A 20,338-nucleotide genomic window follows, 5' to 3' on the forward strand; every position below is an offset into this window, starting at 1 on the left:
GACAGAGCCACCTAGCGGATAACATAGGAACTACTTGCAACAACCTGCTCGCAAGGGAACGGACGATTTGTCTCGGAGCGGGTGAGTTCACCGCTCCCCCCACCCTCTGAACTCGCCCGCTCAACGCTCACCCCACCGTCTCGACTCTAGCCAGAGCATTGAACAAAGCGACTCAGGTGTCACTCTGGTCTCTGCAGTCTCAGCTCACGCAGTAATGCAGCTCGCGGCTCGACCTGCTCGACTCAGCGCCTCTGCATCGGAGTTCGTCCCTACTGGATATTGTTCTTCGTAGTAATACCGCTATGTATATTACATTATTATGTTATGTATACATCAATTGTTTTTATTTTATTTTCATTTGTTAGATTAGATTAGATTAGGTTCCTGATGACTCCTCTTACTATAGGATTTTTATTATGGACACTCGAATTTACGCTTTAATTACGAGCAAACCGATAAACGTATCGCAAAATGTGATACACCAATATTTTCCTTGTTTTATTCTGCGTAAGGCTATATGCAGCACTTTCGTTTTACAGTCAAATTTATATTTTTTTTTCTTGTTCTGGTACGGATTTTGCGATTTTAGGCGTCTTCGGAAGGAAATGTTCACTTTAAAAATATATGGCTTGCGATGTATTTGTATGAGGTTAATGAAATTTTAATACATTATAGCCAAATATATTGTTAATGTAAATCTCAAGTTACAACATTTTCCGATCACCCAGAAAACCACGATAGTGCAAAATAAATCAATAATCAAAAACTTTGTCATATCGTGGAAATTTCAATAAACAATACAAAATTCTTACTCATTATCTGTGTTACTTCAAAATAGGATCAAATAAGATCAAAATACAGGTATAGTACTGGAATAAACCAAGTTTAAAGGGCAATGTGCCTTCCATTTATTTTCTATTGTAAATGAGTGGTGAGTTATGAAAAAGAGCTAATTCATTTCAAGGAGTGAACAGTTCTGATCCAATCTCTGAAAAGAACAGTTTTGCCCATCTCTAGTACTCACTGGGGTTCTCGTTGACCTCCTCCTCGCGCTCCCAGGCGCACACGGCAGCCACCAGCAGGGCGGCGGCCAGCAGTCCGTACATCGGCTTCATGGCTCTGCAACACACACGCACACAACTGCTTAGTTTCACACTAGAGGATCCGGGCACTGAGCCGCTCGTGTTGGGTAACAGAGGCCTCACTTCAATTACAGACCCGCTACGTGACGATACCGCTTTTAGCTCCATTCTTATCCGTCATCTATCAGAGATCATTGTAACGGCGGAAAGTTCCACGGGACTGGAAGAAGGCCCAGGTCATAGCAATCTATAAAAAGGGTAGAAAATCGGATGCACATAATTACCGGCCAATTTCACTGACATCGATTTGTTGTAGAATCATGGAACATATTTTGTGTTCAGACATAATGACCTTTCTAGGCTCTGAGAAGCTCACCTGCAGAAACCAGCACGGTTTTAGGAAACAGCGGTTATGCGAGACACAACTGGCCCTCTTTGCGCATGATATACAACAGGCTCTAGATACCGGCCCCCAGGTTGATGCCATATTTCTCGACTTTCGAAACGCGTTCGACGCATTTCCACAGTGTCGCTTGCTACAAAAAATGCGCGCTTACGGTCTATCCGATGACATATGCGGTTGGATAGAAAGTTTGCTAACAGACAGGGAGCAGTACGTCGTCCTGAACGGGGTAACTTCAACAAACAAGAGTAATTTCAGGTGTGGCCCAGGGCAGCGTAATAGGTCCTCTGCTTTTTACGATTTACATAAACGATCTGGTTAATGGTATTGACAGTGGCCTTAGACTGTATGCCGGTGATGCTGTACTCTACAGGAAAGTAGTGTCACACGAAATTTGTGATCAATGAGGATTTGCAGAAAATAAATTCGTGGCAGTTATCTCTCAATATTAGTAAATGTAAACTACTGCGTTTAACAAGGCGAAAATCCCCATTAATGCATGAGTACAAAATAAATGATCAGTCTTTGGAATCGGTAACATTAGTCAAGTATCTGGGTGTGACTACTCGAAATGATCTCAAATGGAATGATCAGATTACACAAGTAACGGGTAAGGCGAACTCTAGATTGCGGTTTATTGGTAGAATCCTGAAGCGAAGGAAATAACTTACAATACGTTAGTTCGTCCACTCTTAGAGTATTGTTCGTCTGTATGGGACCCTTACCAGTTGGGTCTGATTCAAGAGATTGAGAAGGTCCAAAGAAGAGCGGCAAGATTCGTGACTGTTACACTTAGCCATCGCGAGAGCGTTACAAATATCATAGGAAGTTTGAAGTGGGACACACTTGCAGATAGACGACGCGCTAAACAGAAGGGGCTGCTCACTAAAAATGGCTCTGAGCACTATGGGACTCAACTGCTGTGGTCATAAGTCCCCTAGAACTTAGAACTACTTAAACCTAACTAACCTAAGGACAGCACACAACACCCAGCCATCACGAGGCAGAGAAAATCCCTGACCCCGCCGGGAATCGAACCCGGGAACGCGGGCGTGGGAAGTGAGAACGCTACCGCACGACCACGAGACGCGGGCCGGCTGCTCACTAAGTTCCGAAATCCAGTCTTCACCGAGGCTGTAGAGCAAATATTATTAGCATCAACTTTCAAATCGAGTAATGATCATCATTCAAAGATAAGGGAAATAAATCTCGTGCTGAGGCGTTCAGACAGTCGTTTTTCCCTCGCGCGATCCGCGAGTGGAAGAGACCGGGGAGGGGGGAATATGACTTAGGCGCGAATTGTGCCCTCCGCCACACACCGCTTGGTGGCTAGCGGATTATATATGTAGATGCTAGTGAAACAATTTTATTCTTTTTGACGAATGTGATTTATTTCTTTATTATGTATTAGTAACCTAGCCCCGATTCTTTATCGAATCGAACTTTCATGTACACTGAGGTAACAAAATAATGGCATGACTCCTAATATCGTGTCAGACCTCCATTTGCCCTGCGTAGTACAGTAACTCGACGTAGCAGGGACTCAACAAGTCGTTGGGAGTCAGCTGCACAAATATTGAGCAATACTGCCTCTGTAGCCGTCCATAATTGTCGCGGCACAAACTGATCTCTCGATTATGTTCCATGAATATTCGATGGGATAAATGTCGGACGATATGGGTGGCTAAATCATCCGCTCGAACAATTGTGGCCTGATGGCATGGCGCATTGTATCCCATAAAAATTCCTTCGTTGTTTCGCTGCAAATGGTCTCCCAATAGCCGAACATAAACATTTCCAGTCAATGATCACTTCAGTTGGACCAGAGGACACAATTCAGTCCATACAAAAACGATCCAGACCACCTTGCACAGTGTCTTTTTGACAACTTGGGTCCATGACTTCGTAGGATCGGCGCCACTCTCGAATCCTACCATCAGCTCTTACCAACTGAAATCGGTATTCATCCGACCAGAGCACGGATTTCCAGTCGCCTAGGGTCCAACTGGCACGGTCACGAGCCCAGGAGAGGCGCTGCAGGCGGCCTCGTGCTGCTGGCAAAGGCACTCGCGGTGGTTCTCTGCTGCCATAGTCAGACCTCGCCGGTCTCTCCTAACGTACGTCCCACATTCAATTCTGCCGTCACTTCACGCAGTTTTGCTTGTCTGTTAGCACTGACAACTCAACGCAAACTCCACTGCCCTCGATCTTAAGGGGCTCCGGAACGCCCTATACTTCCAATGTTAAAATAACGCTTATAAATTACATCTTTCCTCACAAACTATTTGAGGTAGGAAGTTGAACTTTTTACAGATTATTTGTTGGAATATGGGCTACAACTTAACACAGGGATTTTACAAAATTTTAGTTCAGTTATTAAAGATGATTTTTTTTCAATTGTAATGAAAATTCACAACATTTTTTTTGCAATTTTTTATTTATATATTCAAAAATATACAGTTTTTTGGAAAAAGGCTGTGTTAAATTATGCAGAAGATACTGTGTAACATTTACTGAAAGTTTGAAACAAATATGTTTGGAAGATTCTTAGAAAACATGTAATTAGTATGAGAAAATAAAAGTTTTGGGAATCGAGCGACAAGGATTGGATTAACTTTTTAGTGCATTCCAGGTCCATAGGATGAATTATCTTCATCCTCTGCAAACTCCTCCTCCAGCTTCCTCTTATTCCTCCTCCTGTTTACTCTTGCTTGTGTTTCTAGACTCTTTACAGCCCTGTCTGCAGCCCGAAGGCGTTCCTTGTCTAAAGCAAGCATCGCTCGTACCATGTTAGAATGTTATTATTTACAGTAATAACACATATCTTTCGCTTTCCAACATTTCTCCTTTTCTTAAAAGCCTTCAGAGGATTTCTAATAACTCTACTTTTACTCATTATTATACTTCAACAAAACAGAGACTCAAGAAACAGAATTAATTACGAATATTTTCGAAATAACGACAGAGTAAATAAACATGAATCAATCGACAATCACACCAGCGATATATATTGAACCATCACAGGTTAGCCACAACACATACTTTATCTCACATCACTAAAATGTAGCTGATGAACAGGGACGTTAATAATAACACCATTTGACAGCAGTTTAACAGCGCCACAGTGGGTCACGCCCATGTAGAACACATTTCAAAAAAAATTTAAAAATAGTTGTAGCCTTCGGAATTGAATAAATTATATATCTATTAAAAGGTAATAGTCTGCAGATTCAGAAAACGCAAAAAAGTAAAAATTGAACTTTTCATGATTTTGAGCCTGTCCGGAGCCCCTTAAGTGAAGGCTGTCGGCTACTACGTTCTTTTTGGTGAGAGATAATGCCTGGAATGCATTCTCGGCACACTATTGACCTTGTGCATCTCGGAATACTCAATTCCCTAACGATTTCCGAAGTGGAGTGTCCCATGCGTCTTGCACCAACTATTATTCTGCGTTCAAAGTCTGTCAATTTCCTTATTGCGGCCATAATCAGGTCGGAAAGCTTTTCGCACGAATCACGGGAGTAGAAATGACAGCTCCGCCAACGCACTGCCCATTTCATACCTTGTGCAGGTGACACCACCGCCATCTGTAAGTACGCATATCGCTGTCCCATGATTTTTGTCACCTCAGCGCACAACATAGTACGCGACACTATAACACAGTCTTGCTTGTAAAACATTGAAATTAATGTTTTTAAAGAAAGTGACTTCTTATTTTCTTATTATGTATCAAAAACCTCCGCACCCGATTCTCTAAAGAATCGAACTTCTATGTATAAAACAGAAAAGCTAGGTTTTCACGCAGTTCAGTGTTTATGGTGCTATGTCTCCTGAACTATGCGTAGTATAACCACACATTTTGTAGATACATTCAGTGATAAATGTGTATACTGTCAGCGAAACATGTTGCGAAAAGAAGTTGTTGTTGTTGTGGTCTTCAGTCCTGAGACTGGTTTCATGCAGCTCTCCATGCTACTCTATCCTGTGCAAGCTTCTTCATCTCCCAGTACCTACTGCAACCTACATCCTTCTGAATCTGCTTAGTGTATTCATCTCTTGGTCTCCCTCTACGATTTTTACCTTCCACGCTGCCCTCCAATACTAAATTGGTGATCCCTTGATGCCTCAGAACATGTCCTACCAACCGATCCCTTCTTCTGGTCAAGTTGTGCCACAAACTTCTCTTCTCCCCAATCCTATTCAATACTTCCTCATTAGCTATGTGATCTACCCATCTAATCTTCAGCATTCTTCTGTAGCACCAGAAGTAAGAATAAATAATTGTTAAGGCTTTCGTGGCCAGTTGTTGACAAACTGCCTATTTGCTTCTGTCTCGGGTTCTTCGGCCGACGTTCGTCTGATGATTTTACTGACGTTTCGCCAACACGAGTGGCTGTCATTGTAAAAGCTTCACCCTGCATTACCGGCAATGCAGACGAACGTCAGCCGAAGAACCTGAGCTGAAGCAAATAGGCAGTTTGTCAAGAATAAAGAAGAAATAAATTACAACGTTATGCTTGATGCCGAAATTTTACTGCATAAACAACGAAAATGCAGTAAGTGATAACTTTTTCCTTTCATTATTTCGTGGGGAATGTTACCGAAGTAAAGCCTAAAAAAAATTGAAATTATTTTTAAAGTTTCTTTGGAGTCGCTAGATCTCTCATTCTCAAACGCTGGGCGAATATATTCTGCGTAATTTCCGTGTCGTGACTTAGGTTGCCTCAAGACGTATACACAGTTTTCAACAGTAATTGTTTACTTATTGTGCTAAACCTACGACGTTACATTATTTTGATCCTATGTAAAGTACAACAGCGGCAAAACTCAATCAATTCCTTCACTGCACGATAACAATGATGATGTCATTGATGACAGTGCCACTGATGCATAGTTACTAAACACGGTTTTCCGAAAGTCTTTCACCAAAGAAGACGAAGTAAGTTCCCCAGAATTCTAATCAAGAACAACTGCCAACGTAACTTTGAAACAGGTACCCTAGGTCTAGTGAAGCGCTTAAATCACTTAATGAAGGCAAGGTCTACGGGCCAGAATGTATACCAATCAGGTTCCTTTCAGAGTATCCTGATAACAATAGCTCCATATTTCGGAAGCACATACAACCGCTCTATCGTCGAAATATCCCTGATTAAAGAGTGGAAAGTTGCACAAGCCACACCAGTATTCGATAAGGGAAAAAGGAGTAATGCGTTGAATTACAGATCCATATCACTAACGTCGACTTGCAGTAGGATTTAGGAATGTCTACTGTATTCATACATTACAAATTACCTCGAAGAAAACGATTTATTGACAAACAGCCGACACGGATTCCGAAAGTATCGTTCTTGTGAAATACAACTAGCTTTTTATTCTCATGTCAAATTGATTTCAAATGTCTGAATTTCCAGATGGCTTTTGACTCTGTTCCTCGCAAACGACTTGCGTATCTATGGAGTATTGTCTCAGCTGTGCGACCGGATTCGTGATTCCCCGACGGATAGGTCACAGTTCGTAGTAATTGGTTGCAATTCATCGAGTAAAACACGAGTAATATCTGGCGTTACCTAAGGAAGTGTTATAGATCCTCTTCTGTTCCTAATCTGTACAAACGAGTTAAGAGACAATCTGAGCAGTCCTCTTAGATTGTTTGCAGATTATATTGCCATTTACCGTCTTGTAAAGTCATCAGATGAGGAAAACTAATTGCAAAATTGTATAGGTAACTTATTTGTATGGTGCGGAAAGTGGCAGATGACATCAAAATATGGAAAGTGTAAAGAAACCCACATGAGTAATAAAAGGAATCCGCAAAATTCCGGTTACACAATCAATCACACAAATCTAAGGGTTACAAATTTAAATAAGTGGTTACAATTATGAATACCTTACATATTAACGATCACATAGATAATGTCTACATCTACATCCACGTGATTATTCTGCTATTCACAATAAAGTGCCTGGCAGAGGGTTCAATGAACCACCTTCAAGTTGTCTGTCTACCGTTCCACTCTCGAACGGCACGCGGGAAAAACGAACACTTAAATTTCTCTGTGCGAGCCCTGATTTCTCTTATTTTATCGAGATGATCATTTCTCTCTATGTAGGTGGGTGCCAACAGAATGTTTTCGCAATCGGATGATTGGTGATTGAAATTTCATGAGAAGATCCCGTCGCAACGAAAAACGCCTTTGTTTTAATGATTGCCACTCCAATTCACGTATCATATCTGTGACAGTATCTCCCCTATTTCGCGATAATACAAAACGAGCTGCCATTCTTTGTACTTTTTCGATGTCATCCGTCAGTCCCATCTGATGCGGATTCCACACCGCACAGCAATGCTCCAGAATATGGCGGACAAGCGTGGTGAAGTGAACTAAAGACTACGATTTATTGGCAGAACACTGAGACAATGAAACAAATGTACTAAACATACCTCTTACACTACGCTTGTCCATCCTCTTCTGGACTATTGCTGCGCTGTGTGATCCAAATCATATATAACTGACTGAGGACATCGAAAAATTTCAAAGAAGGACAGCTCGTCTTGTATTATCGCCAAATAGGGGAGAGAGTGGCACGAAAATATAACACGAAAATTGGGGTCGCAACCATTAAAGCAAATGCGTTTTTTTTACATATTTGAGTGGTGTATGTTCTGTCGGAGATGTTCTTACGTTTATTATTATTATTATTTTCAGCCATAATGGCTATGTTTCTGTACCGTGACTGTGTGGGATAATTATTTACACTCCTGGAAATGGAAAAAAGAACACATTCACACCGGTGTGTCAGACCCACCATACTTGCTCCGGACACTGCGAGAGGGCTGTACAAGCAATGATCACACGCACGGCACAGCGGACACACCAGGAACCGCGGTGTTGGCCGTCGAATGGCGCTAGCTGCGCAGCATTTGTGCACCGCCGCCGTCAGTGTCAGCCAGTTTGCCGTGGCATACGGAGCTCCATCGCAGTCTTTAACACTGGTAGCATGCCGCGACAGCGTGGACGTGAACCGTATGTGCAGTTGACGGACTTTGAGCGAGGGCGTATAGTGGGCATGCGGGAGGCCGGGTGGACGTACCGCCGAATTGCTCAACACGTGAGACGTGAGGTCTCCGCAGTACATCGATGTTGTCGCCAGTGGTCGGCGGAAGGTGCACGTGCCCGTCGACCTGGGACCGGACTGCAGCGACGCACGGATGCACGCCAAGACCGTAGGATCCTACGCAGTGCCGTAGGGGACCGCACCGCCACTTCCCAGCAAATTAGGGACACTGTTGCTACTGGGGTATCGGCGAGGACCATTCGCAACCGTCTCCATGAAGCTGGGCTACGGTTCCGCACACCGTTAGGCCGTCTTCCGCTCACGCCCCAACATCGTGCAGCCCGCCTCCAGTGGTGTCGCGACAGGCGTGAATGGAGGGACGAATGGAGACGTGTCGTCTTCAGCGATGAGAGTCGCTTCTGCCTTGGTGCCAATGATGGTCGTATGCGTGTTTGGCGCCGTGCAGGTGAGCGCCACAATCAGGACTGCATACGACCGAGGCACACAGGGCCAACACCCGGCATCATGGTGTGGGGAGCGATCTCCTACACTGGCCGTACACCACTGGTGATCGTCGAGGGGACACTGAATAGTGCACGGTACACCCAAACCGTCATCGAACCCATCGTTCTACCATTCCTAGACCGGCAAGGGAACTTGCTGTTCCAACAGGACAATGCACGTCCGCATGTATCCCGTGCCACCCAACGTGCTCTAGAAGGTGTAAGTCAACTACCCTGGCCAGCAAGATCTCCGGATCTGTCCCCCATTGAGCATGTTTGGGACTGTATGAAGCGTCGTCTCACGCGGTCTGCACGTCCAGCACGAACGCTGGTCCAACTGAGGCGCCAGGTGGAAATGGCATGGCAAGCCGTTCCACAGGACTACATCCAGCATCTCTACGATCGTCTCCATGGGAGAATAGCAGCCTGCATTGCTGCGAAAGGTGGATATACACTGTACTAGTGCCGACATTGTGCATGCTCTGTTGCCTGTGTCTATGTGCCTGTGGTTCTGTCAGTGTGATCATGTGATGTATCTGACCCCAGGAATGTGTCAATAAAGTTTCCCCTTCCTGGGACAATGAATTCACGGTGTTCTTATTTCAATTTCCAGGAGTGTATTTCAAGTTTCTGCTGCCAGTCACTTTTTATTTTATGCTTAATCTAACATAATGCAGCGCGTTTCGAACATATTTGAAATGCGTTGCATTATGTTAGATTAAGCATAAAATAAAAAGAGTCTGGTAGCAGAAACTTGAAATATATAAGTTCTTACGTTTGTTTCAATGCGGGATCATTTGTATCGTCCGGACTCCGAGGGGAATCGATAATTTGCGAGTAGGGTATTATTGGGTTAATGAAGGATGAATGCTGCATTGCCACGTGCAATAAGTTGAGAATTTGGGACAGACAAAGAATGTGTCAGGAGGGCCGAGACGATTAAGCGGAACAACAGGGTTCGACTCCGATCCATCAGAAATTTTAGTGGCTGATTTCCTTCCTCGTCATTCCGCAAGCCGAGTTTGTGCTTTGTCACGACTGACCCTGTCGTCGACCGAACGTCAAATCCAGTTTTCCTGATTCTCTTTTAAAGAATCAACAAACACACATTTCAGGACAAGTATAAGCTGTACGAACTTGATAACACAGGGATACTGTAAATGATTCATTCGTTTTCATTAATCTATAATTTCCAAAATGCTACATGTACAAATATGACTGAAGCATGAAATGAACCGTAAACTCACAGAGTATGCGTTGTGCCCACCAACTGGCGTGCAGTGTCTAGGCGACAAAGCAAGAAAACAATTTTTGTGTTTAAATGTGCAAGATGTTTATCCGTTATAACTGTGCAGTGTGCATTCGGAAGAAATTATGAAAAGAACAGGCTTGTAAACAGAGGATTCTGCGATGTTATCGGCAATTTAGGGACACGGGTTGTCTTAACAGAAAAGAACGGCTGTCAGATGCAGCCGTAGCGAGGGCGAGGAAAAGTTTCGAAAGCAGGCAAAAAAAAAAAAGGATGAACCGCACGCGTTAGCCACTAACTTTGAATACCGCAGAAATCTGTGTAGAAGATTTTTCGACGCGGAATATGTTTCAAACTGTACCGTCTGCAGCTCGTGTAACAATTAAAATCGGAAGATTATGGCCGGCGCTTTCAATTTTGCATCACAATGCAGAAGCAAGTGAGGACGAAAATTTCGCCGCGAATCTGACATTCAGTGACGAAGCAATCTTCCATTTGTATGGAAAGTTTAATCGCTACTATGGGAGTGTGCGGGACGCTGAAAATCCTCATGAAATAGTAGCGCATTAACGACATTCACCGAAGGTTAATGTTTTCTGGGCAGTGTAACAGACGAAGACTGCATGGGTCGTTTTTCTTCTGAGAGAAGACTGGGAAGGGTACCTCTTACCTTGGTATGTAGCAGTTATGATCAGGCTGCTGTGGCCGAGAGTTTCTAGGCTCTTCAGTCCGGAACCGCGCTGCTGCTACGGTCGCAGGTTCGCATCCTGCCTAGGGTATGGATATGTGTGATGTACTTAGGTTTAAGTAGTTCTAAGTCTAGGGAACTGATGAGCTCACATGTTAAGTCCCATAGTGCTTAGAGCTATTTGAACCATTTATTTCCACAAGTGACTGCTGATTTCGAGAATTCCGACAAGACGCGGCATCCTCTCATTGGAGTATCAATATTCGTCGCTACCTAAACGACAAACTTCGGCATCGGTGAATTGGGCGTACTGGCGAAGATGGGGCTTTGTTTACTTTGTCCCACAGATCGCTTGACCTATCACCTTGCGGCTTTTTTCTTTGGGGGAGGAGGGGAGGGGCTGTGCAATAAGGTCGGTGTTTACGTATTCCCACTGCCAAAACACAGGAACAGATCGGAAAAGGTAACAGAATGTACGGCGTAAGCTGTGGAAGCAACTTGACTATTGGTTCTACGTGTGTCGTGTGACTCACAGAACATTTGTAGAGTGCACAGTGTAAACTTGATGAGTTTATTGTTCTATTCCTGCATCAATTAGATTTGTTCATGTAATACTTTGTATAATATACAGCTTCGAAAACGAATGAATCATTTATAGTAGCCCTGTACTACACTGATGCGAACGTAATAAGATGGTTAGTGGCTTGCGACTTACAAATTCCATGTACTTGTTCAAATCGAACACCATCAACACCGCAGCATTTGTCAGAGGCTCTTCCGCGACTGGTATACGAGTCATTTCAGTTCCTCATGTTTCGCCATCGTGTTGTAGTTACTTTTCGATGGTACAATTCTACTGTTAGGATTCTCTACAGGCTTCAGTACGGCGCCGCTCAATGCAGAGAACGTATTGGAATCTCGGTCGCACCTCTTCGTCCTACACAGCATTCTAGTGATGGACGGTGAAGTGTCGCTGCTACTTTAGATATGCATTATCCTTTCGGAAGTAAAGTTCCCCATTCGCAATGAGCGCTCAAATGGGAACCAGTATGTGATGTAGCGTGTCCATACACCTGGCAAACTACGAGTAGGTGTCCCGAAATAGTTATCTATCCAAATATGCTTGGTGTGGGCTGGGGACGGGGGTGAGAAACACGGTCGTTCTATTGTTAGCGCCACATCCTCATTCGGTCCAATTCGCCGCCCATCGCCAACGGCTGCGGGGCTTCTCGTGACATCATTCCCAGCAGCCAGCCCGCTGGCCCGTCGCCGGTGTGTGTCGACACAGAGCGGCAGCCAAGGCCGCTCGCTCGGCGCGGGCAGCTTCGGCAAGTCCCCTTTCGCGTGACGCACTCCTTAAAGCCGCCGGCAAAAGACCGTGCATTCAAGCGTTAAGCGAGCCGAGTTACTGACGTCATAGCGTGAAGAAGCACGATGGTAAATCTTTCCGAATGTGCAGAGCAATATCTAGCATGACAGATGTTCTAGATGTGTGCATTGACCAATGAGATGGAAGAACGCCACCTACGTCACATGACGACATCCCTTCAGTACAGAGCCACGAGACGTCATATTAGCACTCAGTTGAAGCCCAGAGATATATACGCGTGTCAGCAAATTGAGGGTCTCTCGAAAAGGCGTCGTTAATTTTATGACATGTCGTAATAAAATGAGCGGAAACGTCACATTGGTGGTTAAAGAATTATTGTACATTGAAGAGCCAAAGAAACTACTAGACCTATCTATTATCGTGTAGGACCCCAGCGAGCACGCAGAAATGCCGGAACCCAACATGGGATGGACTCTACTAATGTCTGAATTGACACTATCAATCCTGCAGGTGTCGATAAATCCGTAAGCTTATGACGGGGGTGGAGATCTCTTCTGAACAGCACGTTACAAGGCATCCCAGATATGCTCAACAATGTTCATGTATGGGTTCAAATGGTTCAAATGGCTCGGAGCACTATGGGACTTAACTTCTAAGGTCATCAGTCCCCTAGAACTTAGAACTACTTAAAACTAACTAACCTAAGGACATCACACACATCCATGCCCGAGGCAGGATTCGAACCTGGGACCGTAGCGGTCGCGCGGTTCCAGACTGTAGCGCCTTTAACCGCTTGGCCACTGCGGCCGGCTCATGTATGGGGAGTTTGATGGCCAGCGGAAGTGTTTAAACTCAGAAGAGTGTCCCTGGACCCATTCTGAATCAATTCTGGACGTGTGGAGTGTCGCATTGTCCTGCTGGAATTGTCCAAGTCCGTCGGAATGCACAATGGACACGAATGGATGAAGGTGATCAGACAGGATGCTTTCGTACATGTCACCTGCCAGAGTCGCATCTAGACGTATCAGGAGTCCCATATTACTGCAACTGCACATGCCCCACACCATTACAGAACCTCCACCGGCTTGAACAATCCCCTGCTAACATGCAAGGTCCAGGGATTCATGAGGTTGTCTCTATACGCGTACGCGTCCATCCACTCTACATAATTTGAAACGAGACTCGTCCGACCAGGCAACATGTTTCCAGTCATCAACAGTACAATGTCGGTGTTGGGCCCATGATGGGCCCAGGCGAGGCGTAAAGCATTTTGTCGCGCAGGTATCAAGCGTACACGAGTGGGCCTTCGGCTCCGAAAGCCCATATCGATGATGCTTCGTTGAATGGTTCGGACGCCGACACTTGTTGATGGCCCAGCATTGAAATCTGCAGCAATTTGCGGAAGGGTTGCACTTGTTTCACGTTGAAGGATTCTTTTCAGCTGTCGTTGGTCCCGTTTTACGGTCGCATCGATGTAAGGCTCTGGAGATCTGATGTTTTATCGGATTGTTGATATTCACGGTACACTCGTGAAATGGTCGTATGGGAAAATCCCCACTGCATCGCTACCTCTGAACTGCTGCGTCCCACCGCTCAAATTCGCTTAAATCTTGATAACGGGCCATTGTAGCAGCAGTAAGCGATCCAACAACAGCTCCAGACACTTGTCTTATATAGGCGTTGCCGACCTTAGCGCCGTATTCTGTCTGTTTAAATATCTCTGTATTTGAATACGCATGCCTATACCAGTTTCTTTGGAGCTTCAGTGTAGCTTGCATGTTATGAAAGTATGCCGTTTCAAGGCAATGGCACTCTGAGGATCCGTAAGAAATGCAATGTTCTTAGTTATAATTGAATGTCAATTAACAATATATGTACGGTTAAAGCTTTCAGGAGACGTTAACATGCGAAGTATGGTCGGTGACACTCATGGTCGGTACAGTAAGAGAATTGCAAGGTATTGGGTGACATGTTGCTGGTTTGTGTCCCACTGGATCCAAAGGTTTTTTTATTAGCCTTCGTGTTTTCTAATCGTTTCTAATAGTTTCTTTTTAGTTTAATAAAAGTGTATTCTACGAGGGTAATCCCAAAAGTAAGGTCTCCTATTTTTTATAAGCACATAGATCTGTTTATTTCTACAATGGTTTACATCAGTTTACAGCTTTAACATTATCTGTTTTTCGACATAATCACCATTTCTGTCGATGCATTTTTGTAGACGCTGTGGCAGTTTTTGTATGTCCATGTCATACCAGCTCGCCGCCATGCTGTTCAGAAAGTTATGAACCTCTTCCTTCATCTCATCGTCGGAGCAGAATCGCTGGGACCACAAATAACGCTGAGAGGTACTGTGAGACTGAAAAAACTCTAAACGGGCAATTCAGAACCGGAGAAGAGGAATGTTGAGCAAGGGCGTACACATTCTGTATGACAGCGCTCGCCCACACATCGCTCGGCAAGCCGTTCCTCTCCTGCAACAGTTTCAGTGGAACATAATCACCCACCCACCTTATAGTCCTGACTTGGCGCCCAGCGACTATCACCTGTTCCCTAGGTTAAAAGAACATTTGGCCGGAAAGCGATTCAGCTCCTACGACGAGGTGAAAGAAGAGGTTCATAACTTTCTGAACAGCATGGCGGCGAGCTGGTATGACATGGGCATACAATAACTGTCACAGCGTCTACAAAAATGCATCGACAGAAACGGTGATTAAGTCGAAAAATAGCTAAATGTTCAAGCTGTAAACTGATTAAACCATTGTCGAAATAAACAGGTCTATGTACTTATAAAAAATAGGAGACCTTACTTTTGGGATTACCCTCGTATAATATTCGATGTTATGTAAATACACTCCTGGAAATGGAAAAAAGAACACATTCACACCGGTGTGTCAGACCCACCATACTTGCTCCGGACACTGCGAGAGGACTGTACAAGCAATGATCACACGCACAGCACAGCGGACACACCAGGAACCGCGGTGTTGGCCGTCGAATGGCGCTAGCTGCGCAGCATTTGTGCACCGCCGCCGTCAGTGTCAGCCAGTTTGCCGTGGCATACGGAGCTCCATCGCAGTCTTTAACACTGGTAGCATGCCGCGACAGCGTGGACGTGAACCGTATGTGCAGTTGACGGACTTTGAGCGAGGGCGTATAGTGGGCATGCGGGAGGCCGGGTGGACGTACCGCCGAATTGCTCAACACGTGGGGCGTGAGGTCTCCACAGTACATCGATGTTGTCGCCAGTGGTCGGCGGAAGGTGCACGTGCCCGTCGACCTGGGACCGGACCGCAGCGACGCACGGATGCACGCCAAGACCGTAGGATCCTACGCAGTGCCGTAGGGGGCCGCACAGCCACTTCCCAGCAAATTAGGGACACTGTTGCTCCTGGGGTATCGGCGAGGACCATTCGCAACCGTCTCCGTGAAGCTGGGCTACGGTCCCGCACACCGTTAGGCCGTCTTCCGGTCACGCCCCAACATCGTGCAGCCCGCCTCCAGTGGTGTCGCGACAGGCGTGAATGGAGGGACGAATGGAGACGTGTCGTCTTCAGCGATAAGAGTCGCTTCTGCCTTGGTGCCAATGATGGTCGTATGCGTGTTTGGCGCCGTGCAGGTGAGCGCCACAATCAGGACTGCATACGACCGAGGCACACAGGGCCAACACCCGGCATCATGGTGTGGGGAGCGATCTCCTACACTGGCCGTACACCACTGGTGATCGTCGAGGGGACACTGAATAGTGCACGGTACATCCAAACCGTCATCGAACCCATCGTTCTACCATTCCTAGACCGGCAAGGGAACTTGCTGTTCCAACAGGACAATGCACGTCCGCATGTATCCCGTGCCACCCAACGTGCTCTAGAAGGTGTAACTCAACTACCCTGGCCAGCAAGATCTCCGGATCTGTCCCCCATTGAGCATGTTTGGGACTGGATGAAGCGTCGTCTCACGTGGTCTGCACGTCCAGCACGAACGCTGGTCCAACTGAGGCGCCAGGTGGAAATGGCATGGCAAGCCGTTCCACAGGACTACATCCAGCATCTCTACGATCGTCTCCATGGGAGAATAGCAGCCTGCATTGCTGCGAAATGTGGATATACACTGTACTAGTGCCGACATTGTGCATGCTCTGTTGCCTGTGTCTATGTGCCTGTGGTTCTGTCAGTGTGATCATGAGATGTATCTGACCCCAGGAATGTGTCAATAAAGTTTCCCCTTCCTGGGACAATGAATTCACGGTGTTCTTATTTCAATTTCCAGGAGTGTATAAGTGCGCTCTTTTTGAGGAGTAGATTTATTCGATTTGCTTAATCTACAAGACAGATTGCAGTATTTGCAGCAAGGTATTGGTTCTTTCGTGTTTAAAGTTTTTCATTTTATACGTTGTAAAGATTTTGCTTCTGAACAGGAACAGTGATCAAGTAAGAATGGCCTTAGGATGTCACTAAAAAGTGAGAATGATGAAATAAATTTTTATCTAGTGGAGAACTAAATTTGTATCGCACTATTTGTATTGGAACTTTCAGTAAGTCGATGTCCTTATTGTCTGGATATAGTACGTTCCTTTTTTGGTTATAATATGCCCATGGATATTATAGTTTTTTATTTATGTATACTTCAGACAGACTAACATGAATATCATATGGACAAGGGACAAACGTGCGCTTTTAACAGAGCTAACGTAGGAATTTTACGCCCGTACATTTAGTAAACCGTGTGATGTGCGAGCCAGATATAGCCGACAACTGCCGCTGGAGCACGCTGCCATCGGTTGTACCACGCGTCGTACGCACAAGTCGCATCCTTTCTGACGAGGGAAACTCCCACCGCACTCCCCTCTGACTTAGTAGTAAGAGAGCCCATTGGATATCCCGTCAAAAACTGAACACAGATCAAGCGCGAAAACAGGAAGGAGGTGTACTGGACTGAAAAAAGAGCAAAATAGATACAGTGAACTGGTCCAAGAACAAGAAGCGCAATATAGATGAACCGAGCAGAGAAATGGCGTTGTTGTTAAGTGGTTACCACCTATAATGACAGTTGACTGTGCACAACTAGTCTATTAGCAGCCGAAAGAAAGTTTCTTTCGAATGGGAACCACAAAAGTTTGACGACAAGGCGACAAATCAACCGAATCCTTCACCGTAAAACACGTCTGGTGCGTCACACGCGGCATTAGTGACAGTATGTGTATCACATGACCGGAATCTCTTACCGAGGAGCCTAATTTGTACGACTGGTAAGTGAATGAGACATGCCTCCTTGCCTGGTATAGATGTTCGTATGAACGTCAATGTGATCATTCCCAAGGAAATGATGAAAACATAATAGTTTCGCACATAAGCTGCAAACTTGAACGTAACAGTTTCACAATCACACAGTTTCTCTTTGCTCTGTCAAAACATGTGTTTTTATCATTTTTGAAGTCAGAATTCAATGCTCTCACTATTCATCACTCTTACATAGGACGGTAACGTATTCTTACCACATGATTCATATTCTATAACCAGCGTGTAGTATGATAACTACCAAGACTACAGAGAGAGAACGAACATTTCAATGACTGGACGGCCAGTTCATAAGGATGTGAAAAAACAAGACTCGAGGGTGTTTAAAACACGGCTTGTCCGCTTGGCAGGCCAACATTATGACCACTTACACTCGACACCGTTGCTGTTTCAGCCTGATCTTTATTGCACTTCTTGGACTTGGACATTTCACTGCTTCTATTTTACTTTTTTTCACAGTTCCGAACACCTTCTTCCTGTTTTCCTGCTTTATCTGTATTCAGCTTTTGAGGGGCTATCCAGTTGGGCCATCTTACCACTAAATCTGAAAGGAAAAAAATGGCTCTAAGCACTATGGGACTTAACATCTGACGTCATCAGTCCCCTACACTTAGAACTACTTAATCCTAACTAACCTAAGGACATCACACACATCCATGCCCGAGGCAGGATTCGAACCTGCGACCGTAGCAGCAGCGCGGTTCCGGACTGAACCGCCTAGAACTGCTCGGTCACAGCGGCCGGCACCTAAGGGGGGCTTTCCCTTGTGCGTGTCTAGCAGCACGTTGAACTAGGCACGCTCAACGTTGTCGTTCGAAAGCACGGTCCGTGAGTCGACGGCTTAACCTCTCACTAAACTGCGCTTGCATTCCTTCGGCGAGTCGAGAAATTGAACTGGAAGACTACCAGGTCGCCATATCAACGTGCTGCACTCGCGGTAGAAGGAAGACCAGAGTTTAACGTCACTTCCACGATGAAATGGAACACGAGCTCGGATAGAGCCAGTATGAGGAAGGAAACAGGTCTTTCCATTTCAGAAAAACCACCCCGACCTCTATCTTAATCAGATTAGGGAAACGACGGAAAACCTAAATCATGATTTCAGCCCTGCTCTTACTGAATGTGCCAACGGCCTTGCCGCAGTGGTAACACCGATTCCCGTCAGATCATCGAAGTTAAGCGCTGTCGGGCTTGGCTAGTACTTGGATGGGTGACCATCCGGTCTGCCGAGCGCTGTTGGCAAGCGGGGTGCACTCAGCCCTTGTAAGGCCAACTGAGTAACTACTTGATTGAGAAGCAGCGGCTCCGGTCTCGTAAACTGACATACGGCCGGGAGAGCGGTGTGCTGGCCACACGCCCCTCCATATCCGCATCTAGTGGCGCCTGTGGTCTGAGGATGAGATGGCGGCCGGTCGGTCCCGTTGGGCCTCCCAAGGACTGTTTGGACGGTGTTTAGAGTTCTTACTGGATGTGAATCTAGCGTGCTAGTCACTGCGCCAGCTGCTTATTGGAATGATTCCTGCAGCATCGACCACAGCGCCTTAAATTTGGTTATTCACATACAAACTGCCGCTCGAAATCTCGTGTTATGTCTGAGCAATGCGATAAGCGCAAGAAGATTCACTATCTTGGACATGACTTATTGACCGCGCCCAGATTTTCTGTGAGTATGTGAAGGCTCGTCTTAGCAATTACTGTAGGGGTTTTGATACAGCTTTCACTAGTCGAGAGACCGATCCATGAGGAAGGTTTATGTATTGCGAGAGTGTTCAAAAATGGTTCAAGTGGCCCGGGTTCGATTCCTGGCTGCGTCGAAGATTTTCTCCGCTCAGGAACTGGTGTTGTGTTGTTCTAATCATCATCATTTCATCCCCATCGACTCGCAAGTCGCCGAAGTGGCGTCAAATCGAAAGACTTGCACCCGGCGAACGGTCTACCCGACAAGAGACCCTAGTCACACGACATTTACGTTTACTATACATTAGCACCGCTTCTAGAGTGGCGACGAGCATTAGTAGTTTCTGCTGAGTTTAACCTACATCTACGCATTAATTACTCAAGGGAACGTGCATGCAACGAAGGAGAACACTTTTTGCTGGCGTGAGAAACACCTTTTCGCTCTTGATTAGCGTACGAAGTGATTACTGGTTATCTAAATTTACTCAAAACATTTGAGCAAAAATAATATCATCTGTCCTCCAAAGGTTTCCACTCAGGTTCCGTGAGTATCTATATTATACAGTCTAATTAGCATAACACAGCAACAGATGTTTGAGGACGATGCTGTCATTTACCGCCTAGTGAAGTTGTCAGGAGATATTACGAAATGATATAGAGGAGGTATCAGCGTTGAAAGTGACAATCCTTAACAATAAAAAGTGTGAGGTCTTCCATATCGGTACTAAAAAAATTCTGTTAAGTTTCGGTTACCTGATACATCACACAAATTTAAAAGTAATTGATTCAACTAAATATCTGGGGATACGGCTTAAATTGCAACCATCACACAGAAAATGTTACTGTGATCCAGAGACTGCTTTTTACTGGCAGAATACTTAGAAGAAGCAACAATTATTACTCTTCTGAAGTATCGCTGTGCGGTACCGGATCCTTGTCAGACAGACTGACGAAGAACGAAATATTCACTCTGCGGTGGAGTGTGAGATGATATGCAACTTCCTGGCAGAGGAAAAACCTGCGTGCCGGACCGAGGCTCGAACTCGGGACCTTTAC

The 20,338-nt window shown here is 45.3% G+C and overlaps 1 protein-coding gene and 1 pseudogene across 1 annotated transcript in view; one reads left to right on the forward strand and one right to left on the reverse strand.

Annotated features, from left to right (window-relative positions):
- The window catches only part of LOC126101053 (U-scoloptoxin(16)-Er12a-like), a 110,983-nt gene that overhangs the window by 23,934 nt on the left and 66,711 nt on the right, over nucleotides 1-20,338 (reverse strand). Inside the window, exon 2 of the mRNA XM_049911720.1 lies at nucleotides 1,025-1,119. Coding sequence (XP_049767677.1) covers nucleotides 1,025-1,115 — 91 coding nt within the window. The 5' untranslated portion in view covers nucleotides 1,116-1,119. The remainder of the gene's footprint in view (nucleotides 1-1,024; nucleotides 1,120-20,338) is intronic.
- On the forward strand, nucleotides 18,730-18,847 carry LOC126102153 (5S ribosomal RNA; annotated as a pseudogene).

This window comes from Schistocerca cancellata, chromosome 9 (assembly GCF_023864275.1).
Source record: "Schistocerca cancellata isolate TAMUIC-IGC-003103 chromosome 9, iqSchCanc2.1, whole genome shotgun sequence".
Lineage (NCBI taxonomy): Eukaryota > Metazoa > Arthropoda > Insecta > Orthoptera > Acrididae > Schistocerca > Schistocerca cancellata.